The sequence below is a fragment of the Peromyscus eremicus genome, chromosome 1 (assembly GCF_949786415.1).
Source record: "Peromyscus eremicus chromosome 1, PerEre_H2_v1, whole genome shotgun sequence".
Taxonomy (NCBI): domain Eukaryota; kingdom Metazoa; phylum Chordata; class Mammalia; order Rodentia; family Cricetidae; genus Peromyscus; species Peromyscus eremicus.
The window spans coordinates 186,183,782-186,200,459 of NC_081416.1; the positions used below are offsets into that span (position 1 = coordinate 186,183,782).

Consider the following 16,678-nt stretch of genomic DNA (forward strand, 5'->3'; position numbering starts at 1 on the left):
GGAAATCTGTACTGATTTAGGATAATAATTTCAAGGTCCTCAAGAAGCCTGTCTCTATCCATTGAATACTTGAAATTGGAATCTCCAGACTTTGTCAGCTAGTTGGAATCTCCAGATTGTTAAGGGACAGTCCAGAAACCTAACTTGCCACGGTCTCCTGTCTCAGTTCCAACATCCCTGATGTAGCAGCAACTGGCAGAATTTATCTTTGATCCTTTGAATTCAACTGCCTGTATTCAAGATTGTAGCAACAATGAGTTCCTGTTTTAATAAACACCAATACGGAGAACACCAAAATGTTCTTGAGGTCATCAGAGTTTGGTTGAATCATGGGGTATTATCATGAGTTGAAAGGTATTCAGGAACATAGACCAGTTTGGATGATGTCTGTCACCAACAGTTTTGTAGTTGTATTTTCATTTGTCATTTTGTAGACCTTTCTCTCCTCCTTTAATGCAAGGAAGAAAGCAGCCTTCTATCTGAGCCCTCTAAACCCCATACATTCTATATGAGTGGAGACTTTATAACTTAACCAAGTAAGCCTGGAACATTTGAAAAGAAAAATATCTTTCCTTTTTTTGTAGACTCAAATGCCTTTTCTCTGAAACAGTGGCTCCAAAATTCATAATGCTACAAGCCTTTAATATAGTTCCCCAAGCATTCTTGTGGTGGCTCAAATTATTTAAGGTCAGAGAATCTGAGCTTGCTTTACCCAGTAGGGCTGCATAATGGGATGATTTGGCCATGGGCATGGCTACCACGTGTTTTGAAGGGTCCCCATTTGGCTGTATGTTGTGCTTTGATGTTGAAAGGGGTTGGTATTCTTCCTCACCCTTGGCATTGTATAAAAAGCCCCTTGGAATAAACCTTGAGGCAACTGGGTATTTACCCAGGGCCCTACTGAAGCTATCCTGTCTCTATCTTTCTTAGAGTCTCTATCTTTCTAATACTTCCTCTTTCCTCTCCCCTCCCAAGAACCCTGCAAAATCTGGGAGCTGGAGTCCCACACACTCCTATGTGGGTGTATCTGCAAGGGGCATACCCAGCTAGAGACAATAGAGGCATGGTATCTCAGTTCTTAAAACCTCTGAATATATGTTTTCCTATATCTTAGGCAACAGCTGTGAAAGGGTCTTTTATCCCAAAGGAGTGAGGGCCCACAGGTTGAGAAATGCTACCTATTATCGACTTCCTGTTTACCACAAGTTTGGAAGAACAATTAATGGGTACAGCACATGTTTTATGAGACACCTTTCCTGGGGAGACGCAACATACATATAAGCATCTTCTCACCCCAACTGGAAAGTGAAAACAGAATCAAGGCCAACTTTTTGAATCAATGAGCTTTATTAGAATTGCTTACAAGATTATGGGTAAGCAGATGCTTACTGGAGCATACCAGACTCAAACAGTTGTTATCTCAAAACTCAAAAACCATCATGTAAAATAAAGCTCATGAATATCTACAAGTTAACGAGCATTCTATCTTGATGGCTAAAATCCTCTTCTAAGGGGCATGACTTCTGAGTTTCTTCATTTGAGTTATGAACACTGAATGCTGTCAGTTTCAGGGGTTTCTTGAAGCTGAAGCTTGAAGCTCTTGAGTGGCGTATTTCCTGCCTTAATCAGCTTCCCTTCAAAATGGATCATTCCAGTCTCCAGGAAACTATTACACAATAACATAAGCTTAAGTTTCCTCAATTTGTCTTCATTATGATGTATTTCAGGTTGAACATGTAATATATTTTAATGAAAATTGTCCTACATTTTGAAATTTTCTCTCTTCATAAACTCTTGATGTTTTCTAAGATTTGAAATATCTTAAAGGCTTTCACAAGTTTCTCATGTTCATAATGATTCTCTAGTGTGGAGTCTCAAGTGGAGATAAGAACAGAACTTGGTTAAATCACATGCCAAATTATTTCCCATGAAAATTTGTCTCACCAGTATGAATTTTCAGATGTTTCCTTAGACCTGAGAGGTAGGTAAAGACTTTTCCTCATACATTACATTTTAAGTTTTCTCTCCTGTATGAATACTTTGATATGTTCTCAGGGTGATTTTGTAGTTAAAAGGTTCCTTATATTGACTACTACAGTGGTTTGAATAGGTATGGCCCCCATGTACTCATGTGTTTAAATGCTTTGTCTATAGTGGGTGGAACTATTAGATGTGGCCTTGTTGGAAAAATTGTGTCACCATTGAGGCAGGCACTGAGGTCTCATATATGCTCAAGCCACACTTAAAATACATTAATCACTAACTGCTGCCTGAGGATAAAGATGTAGAACTCTTAGCTCCTTTTCTCGCCCCATATCTGCATGCATGTCATTATGCTTCCCACTGTGAGTCCAATGTACTAAATATTTGAGAGTATAAGCCAGCCACAATTAAATGTTTTCCTTTAAGTGTTGCCATCATCATGGTGTCTCTTCAGAGTAATTAAACCCGAATTAAGATAACTACAATGGTAAGATTTCTCTCTTGAGTGAATTCTCTAATATACTCTAAGAATGTGAAATTGTAAAGGATTTCTCACATTCACTATAATTGTAAGGTTTCTTTTTCATATGTATATTCTGATGTGTTCATGTTGTTCCTCGGTTAGCTCAGTGGTTGCTTCTGACTGTGGCCCTACGACCCTGCATTCAACACCCTGTTGCTCAGGCAATGGCCTGGTGGGATTTCTGGTTCTGCTGGCACAGACTCTGCCACAGCCACCACATGTAGTTTATACCTAACTCTCTATTGTTGTATTTACCAAGAAAGACTCAGGAATCAGATGTTGGGGTGAAAACCTGCTAGTTAAGAGAGGGCGGGGAGCATCCAGCTGGTGTTCCATTTTGTCCAGAGACCTGGCAATAAGAGTGTCTCTCCAACCATTTCAAACCGAAACTACCACAAAACTCCAAGTCATTCCCTACTCCTTCCTATGTGTCTATATGTCTTCCATGCTCCTCCATACTCTCTGTGGCTATTTCCTGTCAACTAGTTCCAGGGCACAACCCCAATCCATGGTTGATTTTAACATATAGGTTTCAGAGTATGATCAAATATCCCATAACAGATTCTGAGATGAGCAAGGAGTAAAGGATTTCTCATGTTTGCTACATTTCTAAAGTTTCTCAAGTGTATGTATTCTCTAATGAGTTCAAAACTTCTTTCTCTGTAAAGAATTTCTAGCATTCACTACAGTATGTAATGTTTCCCAGCTGTATGAGTTTTCAGATGTTTTCTAAGAGCTGAGCAACATGAAAAAGATTTGTCACATTCACTACATTTGTAAGGTTTCTCTCCTGTATGAAGTCTCTGATGAGTTCTAAGATGGTCTTTCTGAGAAAATGATTTGTCACATTCACTACATTTGTAAGGTTTCTCTCCTGTGTGGATTCTCTGATGAGTTCTAAGATTCCCTTTCTGGGTAAAGGATTTCTCACATTCACTACATTTGTAAGTCTCTCCTCTGTGGATTCTCTGATGTATACTAAGAGATGAGCCAAATGTAAAGGATTTCTCACATTCACTACATTTGTAAGGTTTCTCTCCTGTATGAAATCTCTGATGTATTCTAAAATTGTATTTCTGGGAAAAGGATTTGTCACATTCACTACATTTGTAGGGTTTCTCTCCTGTATGAATTCTCTGATGCTTTCTAAGATTCCCTTTATCAGTAAAGGATTTGTCACATTCACTACATTTGTAAGGTTTCTCTCCTGTATGAATTCTCTGATGCATTTTAAGACTGCCTTTCTGAGTAAAGGATTTGTCACATTTACTACATTTGTAAGGTTTCTCTCCTGAATGAATTCTCTGATGTTTTCTAAGTTCTGAACAACTAATAAAGGATTTGTCACATTCACTACATGTGTAAGGCTTCTCACCTGTATGAGTTTTCAGATGTTTTCTAAGATCTGAGCCCTGTATGAAGAATTTTTCACATTCACTACATTTGTAAGGTTTCTCCCCTGAATGAATTCTCTGATGTACTTTAAGACTGGCTTTCTGGGTAAAGGATTTGTCACATTCACTACATGTGTAAGGCTTCTCACCTGTATGAGTTTTCAGATGTTTTCTAAGATCTGAGCCCTGTATGAAGAATTTGTCACATTCACTACATTTGTAAGGTTTCTCTCCTGAATGAATTCTCTGATGCATTTTAAAACTGGCTTTCTGGATAAAGGATTTGTCACATGAACTACATGTGTAAGGCTTCTCACCTGTATGAGTTTTCAGATGTTTTCTACGACCAAAGACACTCAAGAAGGATTTCTCACATTCACTACATTTGTAAGATTTCTCTCCTGCATGGATTCTCTGATGAGTTCTAAGATGACCTTCTGTGGTAAAGGATTTGTCACATTCACTACATATATAAGTCTCTCCTCTGTGGGTTCTCTGATGTATTCTAAGATATGAGTCACTTGTAAAGCATTTGTCACATTCACTACATCTGTAAGGTTTCTCTCCAATATGGACCCTGTAATGTCTTCTAAAGTGTGATGTGTGACAAAAGCCCTTACCACATTCTGTACATTTGTCGGGTTTGTCTCTAGGATGGGCTCTCTGATGTCTAATGAGGCTTGAGTGAGTCTTGAGGCATTTTCCACATTTTCTGCATTGGTGTGGTTTCTTCCCACTATCAGTTTGTTTCAGTGTGATTTCTGTATTAGAGTCAAAAGATGCATCAATCTCCATATTTTTGTGTTCTTCCTTTCCTGTGTGATTTCTTTGATTTTGGTTAATGATGGAACACAAATTTAAACAGTTTACACAGTCTGTATACTTGCAAGGTTCTTCTCTAGCATTCCCACTTTTGTGTCTGTTGAGGTTTAAGGCTTCAACACAGGCATCTCTGTGGTTACCAACTCTGTACTTGTTATTTTCTGTAGTATCACTTGTGTCCCAAGGTGTACACTGGCTGGATTCATGAATCACTTTGCCAAGCTCATTACATTTACAAGACTTCTCTTTGATGTTTTCATGATCATGGATGAAATGCTTTGTGACTTGATGCCAGACCTTCTCATATTTACCACATATGCAATGGTTCTCTGAAAAATTAGTATAATTAGGGATAATAGCAATTAATGCATGAGTAACAGATCCAATGCCTGATGTTTTCTTAGATTTGCAATGACATATACACTAGTAACTTTCAGGGACAGAGCTCTTAACAGAGGACTTTTCTGTTTCACAGTCATTAATTGGATGTTCATAAGAATCTCCAATCTGATCTATATAAAAGCACAGGAACAACAATAGCCTTCTCATTCTTTTTTCCTTTCTATTATTTTTTTTTTCATTTATTTCACATTCAAACTGCAGTTTACCCTCCCTCCTCTTCTCATGTTTCTTCTCCCCACCTCCTCTCTCTCCTCTTATCAACTCCCCCTCTGTTTCTGGTCTGAAAGGGACAAGCCTCCCATGGGTGTCAACAAAGCATGGCAATTAAGTTTAGGTAGGACTAAGCTCCTCCTTTTGTCTTCAGGCTGGGTGAAGTAACCCACTATGAGGAATGAGTTCCCAAAATGAAGCCAACATGTTAGGGAAAGGCCCTGATCGCACTGCTAGGAGTCCCACAAACAGACCAAACTAAACTGTCAGCACATGTAGAGGTGTTTGAGCAGTAAAGAACTTTAAGAGGGGGCTGGAGAGATGACTCAGAGGTTAAGAGCACCAGTTGTTCTTCCAAAGGTCCTGAGTTCAATTCCCAGCAACCACATGGTGGCTCGCTACCATCTCTAATGAGATCTGGTGCCCTTTTCTGGCCTGCAGGGATGTGTGCAGGCAGAACACTGTATACATAATAAATAAATAAATCTTTAAAAAAAAAAAAAAAAGAACTTTAAGAAAGAATCTCTGTGAAGGATCATATGAAGAAAATCTCCCTATTATGTTTTTGAGACAGAGTACACAGTACAGCTTTGGTCAAGTAGGAACTCATAATATAACCCAGGTTAGCAGGGCACTCACCATATCCTACTGCTTCAGTCTCCATATTAAAATCATGCTGCACCAGTATTAAACATAGCAACTACATCTCAAAAATAAAAACAACATTCTCAAAACCAACATATCTTTCTCTAAAACCTCTTCCATTGTTTATAATCAGATATAGGTGAAGAGTTTAATACAGTAGCAAAATTAATATATTCTAATTATTATGAGTACTGCTATATATTTCCTTGCTCTCAATACTCTTTGAACCTTCAAATTTTCTTTATATATTAGATAGAAGGGCTGAAGAGATTATGGAGAATATAGCATTGGTTACTCTTCTAGAGAACACAGACAAATGCAAAATAAGCACTATTAAAAAGTTCTGTTGGTAACAAGAATTTTCCTTATTTCTGGGATTCTCTAGGTACAGAGAATTTACATATACACTAAGTAAGTAACTTAAAAGGATGAATCAGGAATTCTACAAAAAGAAAATTCTTACCTACAAAGAGTAGGTTGTTGTAATTCTCCAGCATCACATCCATGTACAAAGCCCTCTGAGCACAGTCTAGACATTCCCATTCTTCCTTGGAGATGTCCACAGCCACATCCCTGAATGACAACAGACCCTGGCATGGAAAATTACCTATTTACCATGTGATGCTTGACAAATGATTTCTTAGGTGAAAGGGACCTAAAGAATTAGAGACATGTTTGTGATATACATGAGGCATGACAATGTTTAAAGGACAAGAGTTCTCTAGAAGTGCTGCACTGCTACTCTTTCAGAAACAATGTATAGAAGGAATTACTACATTGTTTCCATACATTAGGTCACTCTCTTCCATGAATTTTCTGATGTTAGATTCTAAGACCTGAGTAGCAGATAAAAGATTTGCCACAATCACTATATTTGAAAAATTTGTCTCCAATATAGAGTCTGTCATTTCTTAAAGTCATTGAAAATGTAGTTAGGTTCCCAGCACACTCATGGCATTACAAAACAAAATTTAATCTCAGATCCATGAGACCCAATGCTCACTGATGAATCTTATAGGCAGGAGTCATACATAGTACACACACATACTTTTAGAGAAATATATAGACATTTATAAAATAAAATTGTACTTTAATTGTCATAAAAGATACTTTCTAAAATATTCAGTCTTTACTGTATTTTCTATCTCTGTGTAAACAGGATGATATAATAGTCTTGCAATCAGCAAACATTTAATAAATACAACATACACATTTGTGGTCTAGATGCAGAAACGTACCTTTATGAAATATGTGTTGATAGCAAACAGAATCCCAGTGTCACATCTCAGATAGTAAAGTTATAATACTTCAAAATTATACAACTGTCGACATTGCTTAAATATGAATACTAGAACAACCCTGTCTGAAGCTAGATTCACCTGACTCTAAAATGCTCAGTTGAGGTCCTGAGGCCTAAGTAAAATGCTGCACCCCTTCTAGAACAAAGGGGTAGAATATGGAATGCAGAATTTGTGGATGAATTAAAGTCAGTTTTTCCTTTAGAATTCATTGCATACATCCAACATTCCAAATAACACAGAATCAAATATTTAATGAAGATACGTTTTGGGAAACATTTACAACCATGAAGTAAATAGAAAGATCAGAATTAGACAACATCAATGTTATTTAAATTTTTCTAAAAGCTGAAACCAACAGTACTGATAATAACAATTTCATGAATTCCATACAGTGTTTCACTACAGAATAATTAGAAATATTTGTGGAAACAAATGCCATCTGCGACAATGCATTCAGATGAAGTAGAAAGTTTCTGTTCTAAAAGCAAATGTATTAAATAGAATGAGAAATATTCTAACTTCACTAATTTTGAATATATTATTGCTCATATGATTGACTTAATTGAAAATTAAAATTATTTTATTCTTCAGTATTTGAGCTCATTCATCTAACTGGGTTCTAGCATAAATATCATTTGTGATTATTCTTTCATTTTTCCAAAACTAGAATGCATGGGGTTAGATACTGTCACAACATGTACCAGAAATGTAAACCCAGAGCCTAAAGACTCAGAGGTAAAAGGCACTTGCTATACCTCTAGAGAAACCTAATCTAATTCTCTCTATACACATGACAACTAACTACAGTTCCTGACGTCAGTGCCAAGAGTTTGGTGCTGACATCATGGACCTACGGGTATAATGCATCATGCAGTATACATAAAAATATGCAAACAGACCCTCCAATGCTCAAATAAAATATTATTGTAAAGAAATAGAAACACTGACACCACTCTTCAAAATTTGTCCCTGTGTAAGACAAACCTTCAGGGAGAGGAAGAACTTAGGCTGGAGAGAGCCTTCTTTCTCCAAAAGAAAAGGAAAAGGTAAAGTAATTAACAGGGACTTTCATTTATGCTTGAAAATTGATAGCATATGTCCAGCACCAAGTCAATACTCTCTAGAAAACTCTTGCTAATACATTTCACATGATGCCATACAAGGGTGGAGACAGCAGGGATAACCACAGAGCTCTGAACAGAATCTCTACCGAGACAATTGCATTTCAGGTGTCAACACACACATCATCAATGTGTGACACAACCTGGCAAAAAGAAAAACCAGAATACTGCAACCTTCATCTCGTCAGAGACACATCAGTTTTTTGGCAAGAGCAAGCCACATATTACTTTCATCATCTGTGCTTTCTAGGATGCTAAACTATTTACTATTAGGGTTCAAGGCAAGGAGTCTCTTCAAATTCTACTTTTCTATAAATTGCTCAGTAATGTCAGTGAAAAGGTCCACATATTGGCATCTCCACCTTCACAAGCCTATTTCAGCAAAACTAACCATTGCAAAATGCCAACTATGTGGCACATAAGACCTCACTTCCTCACTAATATAAAAGGACACAAGTCCATCCTATGCAAAAATTGGGAATCAATAAATTTCTTTTTCTTTTCTTTTCTTTTTTTTTTTGAGACAGGGTTTCTCTGCGTAGCTTTGTGCCTTTCCTGGAACTTACTTGGTAGCCCAAGGTGGCTCTGCCTCCTGAGTGCTGGGATTAAAGGCGTGCGCCACCATCGCCCGACTGGGAATCAATAAATTTCTTTGAGTGTCATTTACAATAGCATCTGTTTTAGAAATCCAAGTCTTAAATCCATGGAAATTCATGGTCTTATAGTTTAAAATTGAGGAAAAATATAATGGGACAAGTCTCTGCTACATAAGTGAAAGATTTAAAGACTTAACTTTGAATATAAGAAAAGAAAAACAGATAAATAAGGCAAAATAAATACTTTCAATAACATTGCCAGTGGTAGAGAATTAAAGTCTTGAATGGTTTCTATAATAAAAGCAATTTTCAAAGAAATGTGAATATGACACTGACCTGGGGAGCATTAACTAAAGAAACATTCATTCTTCTTGTTGCTCTTCTCTGAGTTTCTGTCTCAGAAACAAAGAACGGAATTTTTGTTGAAATTTCACATCAAAGTGTCAAAAATACAAAGCTAAAATTAATACAACTCTATTATGGTCAATGCAAAACCACATAAGAAGATCCAAAAACTGAAATGATATCAGAAACCTTGTCAAAGACAGGAGAACATGGAAGGGTATATTTAGAGTGGTGAAAGAAAATCACTATGAACCTTATCACTGCACCCCGAAACATGAGCTCTTAAAATTCATGAAGGAAAGGCATATGAAATGGGTTATAAAATGACAAAGGGCATCAACTCAAGCTGCACTGCAGATCATAATTAGAGACAAAGTATACATAGAGAAATTAGCCATCACAACCCAGGAAATAAGTATTTTACAAAAGGAATAAATGAATAGGAAAGCTGGGGTGTACCAGATTATTTTCAACACACAAACCAGCGAACTACCATTTCCAACTAGAAGGAAGTAAATTACTACCCCTAGTGTTACCCACAATAATATTTAAAAACAAATCATGAGTAAAAGCCCCATGATATGAAAATACCAGCAGAAACAGATATGATGTAAGACAAACTTCAGGAGATTTTATGATAAACTCCTAAGTGAAACAGGAAGAAATAGAACACAGGAAGAAATGTTACACTGAAGCCAAAAGTCCAGTGCAGAGAAAAAACATGAGCAGCATTAGCAGGAAAACTAAAAGGAGAGTAAGATAACATGTGCTCTCTAGTCTTATTGAACCTAGTGGCATAAAAGTGTGCCATAAAAAATTGAATAATAAAAAAGAGTTAAGAGGAAACAGGTAGGAAAGGCACCAAGTTCCATTTTAATGATGATGTGATCACACAAAAAAACTTTACAGAGTCACCATGGGAAAATCTTAGATTTGCTAAGTGTTTCACATGTTATTGAAAAGTACAAAACTAACACAGAAAATAACTACTTTCTGTATTTATTAATAATAACAATTTGAAAAGTAATTTGTAAATTTAAGCCATTCACGTTGTTTCCAAAACATCTAGGAATAATATACATAATAACAGTAATGATGAATTCACTTCTATGAAGAAAATTTTAAGGCACTCAGGCTAAAACATGAAAAGTAATGGTACACAAAGAAATAGACTTCCGTGAACACTGCCTGATGAATGAAATGGTGTATATGGTTTTATTTTAGCTAGGGTTTCTATTGCTACAATGAAACATCATGATCAAAAAGCAAGCCAGCAAGAAAAGAGTTTATTTGACCCACACTTCCATATTGCTGTTCATCATTGAAGGAATTCAGGATAGGAACATGTCAACAAACCAGACCTGGAGGCAAGGGCTGATGCAGAAACCATGGAGAAGTACTGCTTACTGGTTTGCTTCCCATAGCTTGCTCAGCCTTCTTATACAATCAAGGACCACCATCCCACCAACCCACCACCCCCATGGGGTTGGGTCCTTCCCCATCGATCTCAAATTAAGAATTATGTCAGATCTTATGAAGGCATTTTCTCAATTGAGGTTCCCTCCTCTCTGATAACTTGTGTCAAGCTGACATAAGACTATCCTGCACATGGTTACACTATTAAGAGCAACCAGCGAAACTGGTGCAATCGGATAAGCAAATACTGACATTTTCCACAAAAGTAGATACAGAAACAGTCATATGGACACAGAAAAATCACAACTATTATCCTTAAAAATTATCCTTAAGAAGAGTATTACTGGGGACATCACAAGACCTGATCACATATTATGATTCAGAGGTACAATGACAAAGATAGTATGGGCCTACATATAAAAAACAAAATAATAAACAAAATATAGAATATTGAACAGAACAGAGATCCCAAAAAGAAACACAAAGCAGAAAGATCAAGTGAGCCAAATACATAAAAAATGAACTGGAGAAGAAAGCCCTTTGAACATTCAATGCTGGGGAAATGATTACCCATGTGTAGACAAGTGACATTAGATCCATATCTCTAACCGTACACAAAAATCAACACTAACTAGATCAAGAAACTTCCTGGAGCCAGGCAGTGGTGGCCCACGCCTTTAATCCTAGCACTCGGGAGGCAGAGCCAGGTGGATCTTTGTGAGTTCGAGGCCAGCCTGGTCTATAGAGCGAGATCCAGGAAAGGCGCAAAGCTACACAGAGAAACCCTGTCTTGAAAAACAAAAATAAATTAATTAATTAAGAAAAAAAAGAAATAGACAAAAACTAACAAGAGGGTATGAGTTTATATTTCCTGTCAATGACTTCTTAAAATGTGTATGGATAATGTTCCCCAAACAAAAATTAAAATAGTATACGGCTTCAAAAAAAGGACATCCTAATATCATAATATACTTTCAATGAAAGTATTTACTTCAAATGTAAGGATACAAAGTGCTAAGTGTGAATAAATATTTTTTAAAGATTTGCTGTGAAGAGTGTTGGTAATTATTATGGTAGGTAAGAGAAAAAGCCAAATCTATTGAAACAAAAAACAAAGGAGATTAACAAATGACTAAATGGTTCATTTGCCAGAAAGCTATGTGGTCAATATAAATGCATTTCACAGAATAGTTTCAAAATACATGAAGCAATCAATGATAGAATTGTAGGAAGCAAACAGACAGTGATTCAGGGAAGCTTCAATGTCCACCATTGAGAAACATGACCATGAACAGCACAGAAAACAATAATGCCTAGCAGGCCGGCAGAGAATCATCCACACAAGAGCGGAATACGCCCAGTCTTCTCAAACTTCAAGCAGTTCATGTCAGAACAAGTCAGCATGGCTTGGTGGCCTTTACTCCTCAGAGGCTAGGACAGGTGGATCTCTGAGTTCAAGGCCAGCCTGATCTACATCAAGTTCCAGAACAGCCAGGACTACACAGAGACAGTATCTCAAAAACAAGAAAGAAAACAAAACAAGCTGGGTGGTGGCACAAGCCTTTAATCTCAGCACTCGGGAGGCAGAGGCAGGAGGATCTCTGTGAGTTCAAGGCCAACCTGGTCTACAGAGTGAGTTCCAGGACAGGCTCCAAAGCTACACAGAGAACCCCTGTTTAGAAAAAACAGAAACAAAACAAACAAACAAAAAAAATGTTAAAAAAAAATCAAGATCAATGTTTAAAAAGTGTCTTCTCCAAGAACCTGGACAGAAGAATACATAATGAGTACTGGATTATATATACATATATATAAATATGTATTTAATATATAATATTTTGACTCACTGCTAAAATGTTCTTATTCAAACAAGCGAAGAAATATAAAAGGATGTTTGTAAGATTTTAAATACCAAAATCCTACAAGCATTTCTTAAATATAAAGAAAATCTTCCTAAAATTGATAAAATGAGAAACCACAAAAAAAATTAAAAATTATGAGATAAAGATCAAACCCAGAGGTCATTTCAAAATTTATTAAAATTACATCAATACAAAACATTAAGAGTTGACATGAAGACAAAAGACAGGAGAAATCAATGGGAAAACAATGTAGATACAGTTTAGTACTAAAGCAAATCTTATCAAAATTCTGCTGGTATTAATTTAGGAGATGGAAAAATTAACCATAAAGGATAAAGAATCTGAAAGAACTACAAAATGCTCCAAAATTCTAAGAGCAGAAAAAAAAAAAAACCCAAAAGGCATCAGTTGTTCTAACTAAACATTATATTAACATTATAATAATTAAAACATTTAATATTGATAAAAAGACACGATCAATAATGTGAATGGCATAGGCAACAACATCACTCATGTGAAAATCCAAATGAAATCATATTTGCCTATGAGTAATAATTCTTACATAGAGAGGCTTCTAATACCTAAAATAGGAATATTCTGAGACTATTCTCAGTGGAAACAGAATCTGGCAAAACCAATTTTATGCCCTGTTTCTGCTATCGCTTGAGCCTTTCCTACTCATTCCTCAGTCCCTCTTACGCACCTGGATCCCCAGCTACTGTCTCCTCTCTCTCCATCGTCCACGGCTCGTTTTTCTGATTCACAGCTGAGCAGATCTGGCTGAGTAGTGTGAGACCTGCACAGGAGAAAAAGATTCTTCAGAAAGCACCTGGAAGTTTTCATGGAACAAAACTAAAAGATGTGTAACACCTGCCAAAGGATAAACACGAAGCAGAGAAAACATCACATATACACATACATACGTCTCTCTCTGAGGATTTTTCTTTACTCTCTGATGTGAGACTCTGCAAAAACCCTGTAAGCAGGGTCTAGGCATTCCCACTCCTCCTATAAGAAATCCACAGTCACAGCACTGAATGTCAACAAACCGTGAAATAAAATACAACAGTCTGGCCACCTATGCATGGACAGAGTGCTTTTCTTCAACCAAGGAAATATTTTTCTGATACAGGTGAGTTATCATAATTATTCCAAAGATGCTTTCTCAAATTTCATTTCCAGAGTTTGCTAACTATAAAATAGTGTGGCCTGATATACTCTTACAGCATGGATACTGCATTTGCCTGGGTCTAAGATGTAACATGAGAAAACAGCATATGAAGACACATTTCTGAATGCTGTATTTACATCCTAGACTGCATATATCTCAGAAAATTAATGGGCAATAAAAACTTTGCTAAGTAAATGTTAATGTTTTCAGCCATAAGTGGAACGTTTGATAAAATGTATTTTCTAATTCAATCAAATCTGCATTGCTTGCATTACGTCCAGATCTCGGGGACCCCCAAAACACCACCACAGAAATTGAATCCCATATGTAAAAGCAAAGGGCCTTTATTTTCGAGACGAAGCAGTGAGAGCAGAGGGCCCAGAGCCCAGGCAGGGTGAGGTTTCTATTATAGTAGAGGTTGGGGTGAGGGTATTTCCAGGGTTCAGGATCCTGATTGGGGGACATTCCTCTAGGGGTATAGGGAATGTTTGGAATATGAGGTATTTCCTCTTAGATGCAGGCCCCACTGGGTGGAGTCAGCTTATGGCTTTTCCTGGGCCTAGGGGTTGCCTGCCAGAAGCTGTGTCTGGACCTCTAAGCCTGTCCTGGCAGCTGTATGGTCAAGCTGTTTTGACCACACCCCCACAGTTCCTCATGTACTTACTATCCACAAAGTTCTCTGAGAATGCCTGTTCTTCAGAGTGAAAGGCATTCTCTTGAATAGGCAAGTGGTAAAGCAGGGGAGTTAGAAAGCATGGACTTAAATTCCAGGAGCTTTTGAAATGCCACAAACATTTGTGAGAACAAACATCTTGAAATGCCACAAACATCAGATAATGAGAACACTGTTTGCAAACATCAGATAATGCAAATCTCTACCAGATTATTTTATGAATTATTTTATGACAGAGGAGTCTAGCATTCATAAGGTAAGTGAAAAAAAAATCACGGTAAGACTCACTTCATAGATTCCCAAACTTACCGACAACAGAAAGCTATCCATAACAGAATTTTGGAAGCTGTGTCCTTCTGAGCAGCCTCGGCGAGCACACCCCGGTCCGGTCCCTCCCGTCCCGTGTCCCAGCCCCGCAGCTCCTCTGACCTGGGAGGTTCCAGGGCCGCCGGGCTGCGGTTCCCGCCACTGCGCTGCTGACTGGTGACTTTCCCAGGCCGCCCCGCGCGGAGACTGCGGCTCCGGGGAGGTTTCAGGTCCCCGAATAACTGGCCAGATCTTCCATTTCAAGTTCCGGAACACGTGGCTCTAGAAGTCCAACAGCGAATGGTGGAATTTCCTGTCCCTACATCCCGGTTCCTTGAAGCGGCTCCTCCTCACCCTGCCCAATACACCCGTGCATCAGGTTGCGTGCTTCCTGCAACCCACCAACCGCTGGCTCTTTTTCTTATTTAGTTTCCCAAGTCCACCCTGCTGGTTTTATTCCCCCTAAACTCCTCTGATTGACAGGTGGCCCCGCCCCATCGGGGACCGTCCCTCCCACTGGGTCTCGGGCTGCCTTCCACACAGCTCCAGCTGTCGGGCTGCCCTGAACCCGCTCTGCACAGCCTCCCCACATGCTTGCTGCCAGCGTAGACCAGATCTAGATCTAGGAGGACGCTGCACCCTGGTACCTGACCCCGACCCTGGGTCCCGAAACCTTCGGATACAAGTTATCCTGTGTCACAAGCAAGAAGGTTGATGCATGTAGTTAATATAACAAAAGTTTTATTATGCTGAGGCTTTTCACACAAATTTGACATTCAGGCTGCTCACCTGTGAGACTTATCTTAGCTGAATGTCAGGTCCAGTCTCTAACTGAAGTCTCTGATTCCAGTGGCAGGATCATAGTGGAGACTCTCCAGACCCTGGCCAGATCAAGGAGGCATTTCTCCAGATATTCAGAGCACAGGATTGCTCTTGATCTCTGCTTAAATACTGTCCAGTAGGCGTCATGGGGTCTAGGGCTGTGTCTGGTTATCTAGAGTGAGTGATGTCACTAAGTTATTGCCGTCAGGCGAAGCCTTGGGTGTAGCAGGGATCTTAAATAAACTATTTTTACAACTCTAAAAGGCATTTATTTACTATGCTAATTACATCCTGCCTAACTTCTCATCTTGGAGTAACAGCCTCCTGGGTTAAATATATACAGCAAAAGACAACCAACACCATAAATTCTGAGGCTCAGATCCTATTCCAAAAAGAAATTAAAACTAAGATAAAATGCCCTTGGCTCAAAGGACAAATCATATCTGTACTACCTAAGGAGAATAATTAAAATGATATCCAATATGCAGAAGCCAAAAAGATGAGTCATGTTCAAGAAGTAAAGCATGTGATTCAACTCAAAGAGAATAGAAACAAAATTATCTGTGGGCAAGAAAACACTAACAAATGACTGAAGGAAAGGGGGACACTGTAGGATATAAAAGTTTAATCCAATAAGTAATTCGAAATACAGAAAAGATCAAACTGAAATGAAACAGGAAATGAAAATGCTAATAATGACAACTCACAGAGATCAGGTAGGAGACAGAATATCAGGTTTGAAGACGATGCAGAGGAGCTGGATGGCTCAGTCACAGAAAATAACAAAATGCTCCATGCGAGCAGCACTAGTTGAAGATAAAAGTGAATTTCCAGCTGCACATTCTCCTCTTATATAAAATATTCTAAAGTATAAACACTCACTCTGGAGAGCTTTCCTGGGAAGCTGGATAATCATTTCCATCACTATGCAAATAAAGTGACACTAAAAAGCCATCTTTATCTTTCCTTCACAGAACTCCACTATTACCTGTCAAATACCTGGAAATGTACTATTAGCAATATCCCCTTGAGGGAAGACATTTCAGGGACTGAGGATTTAGAAAGGAAATTAGTTTCTCAGGAAGT

At 38.1% G+C, this 16,678-nt stretch overlaps 1 protein-coding gene across 1 annotated transcript; it reads right to left on the bottom strand.

Annotated features, from left to right (window-relative positions):
* Positions 1-2,524: 2,524 nt before the first annotated feature.
* Positions 2,525-15,362, bottom strand: LOC131903404 (oocyte zinc finger protein XlCOF6-like). The gene is given in 6 exon segments (XM_059253961.1): positions 2,525-3,307; positions 3,310-5,051; positions 6,443-6,552; positions 13,324-13,416; positions 14,774-15,022; positions 15,214-15,362. Coding segments are annotated over 6 exon segments (2,376 nt in total). The 3' UTR covers positions 2,525-3,274.
* Between the last annotated feature and the right edge of the window lie 1,316 nt (positions 15,363-16,678).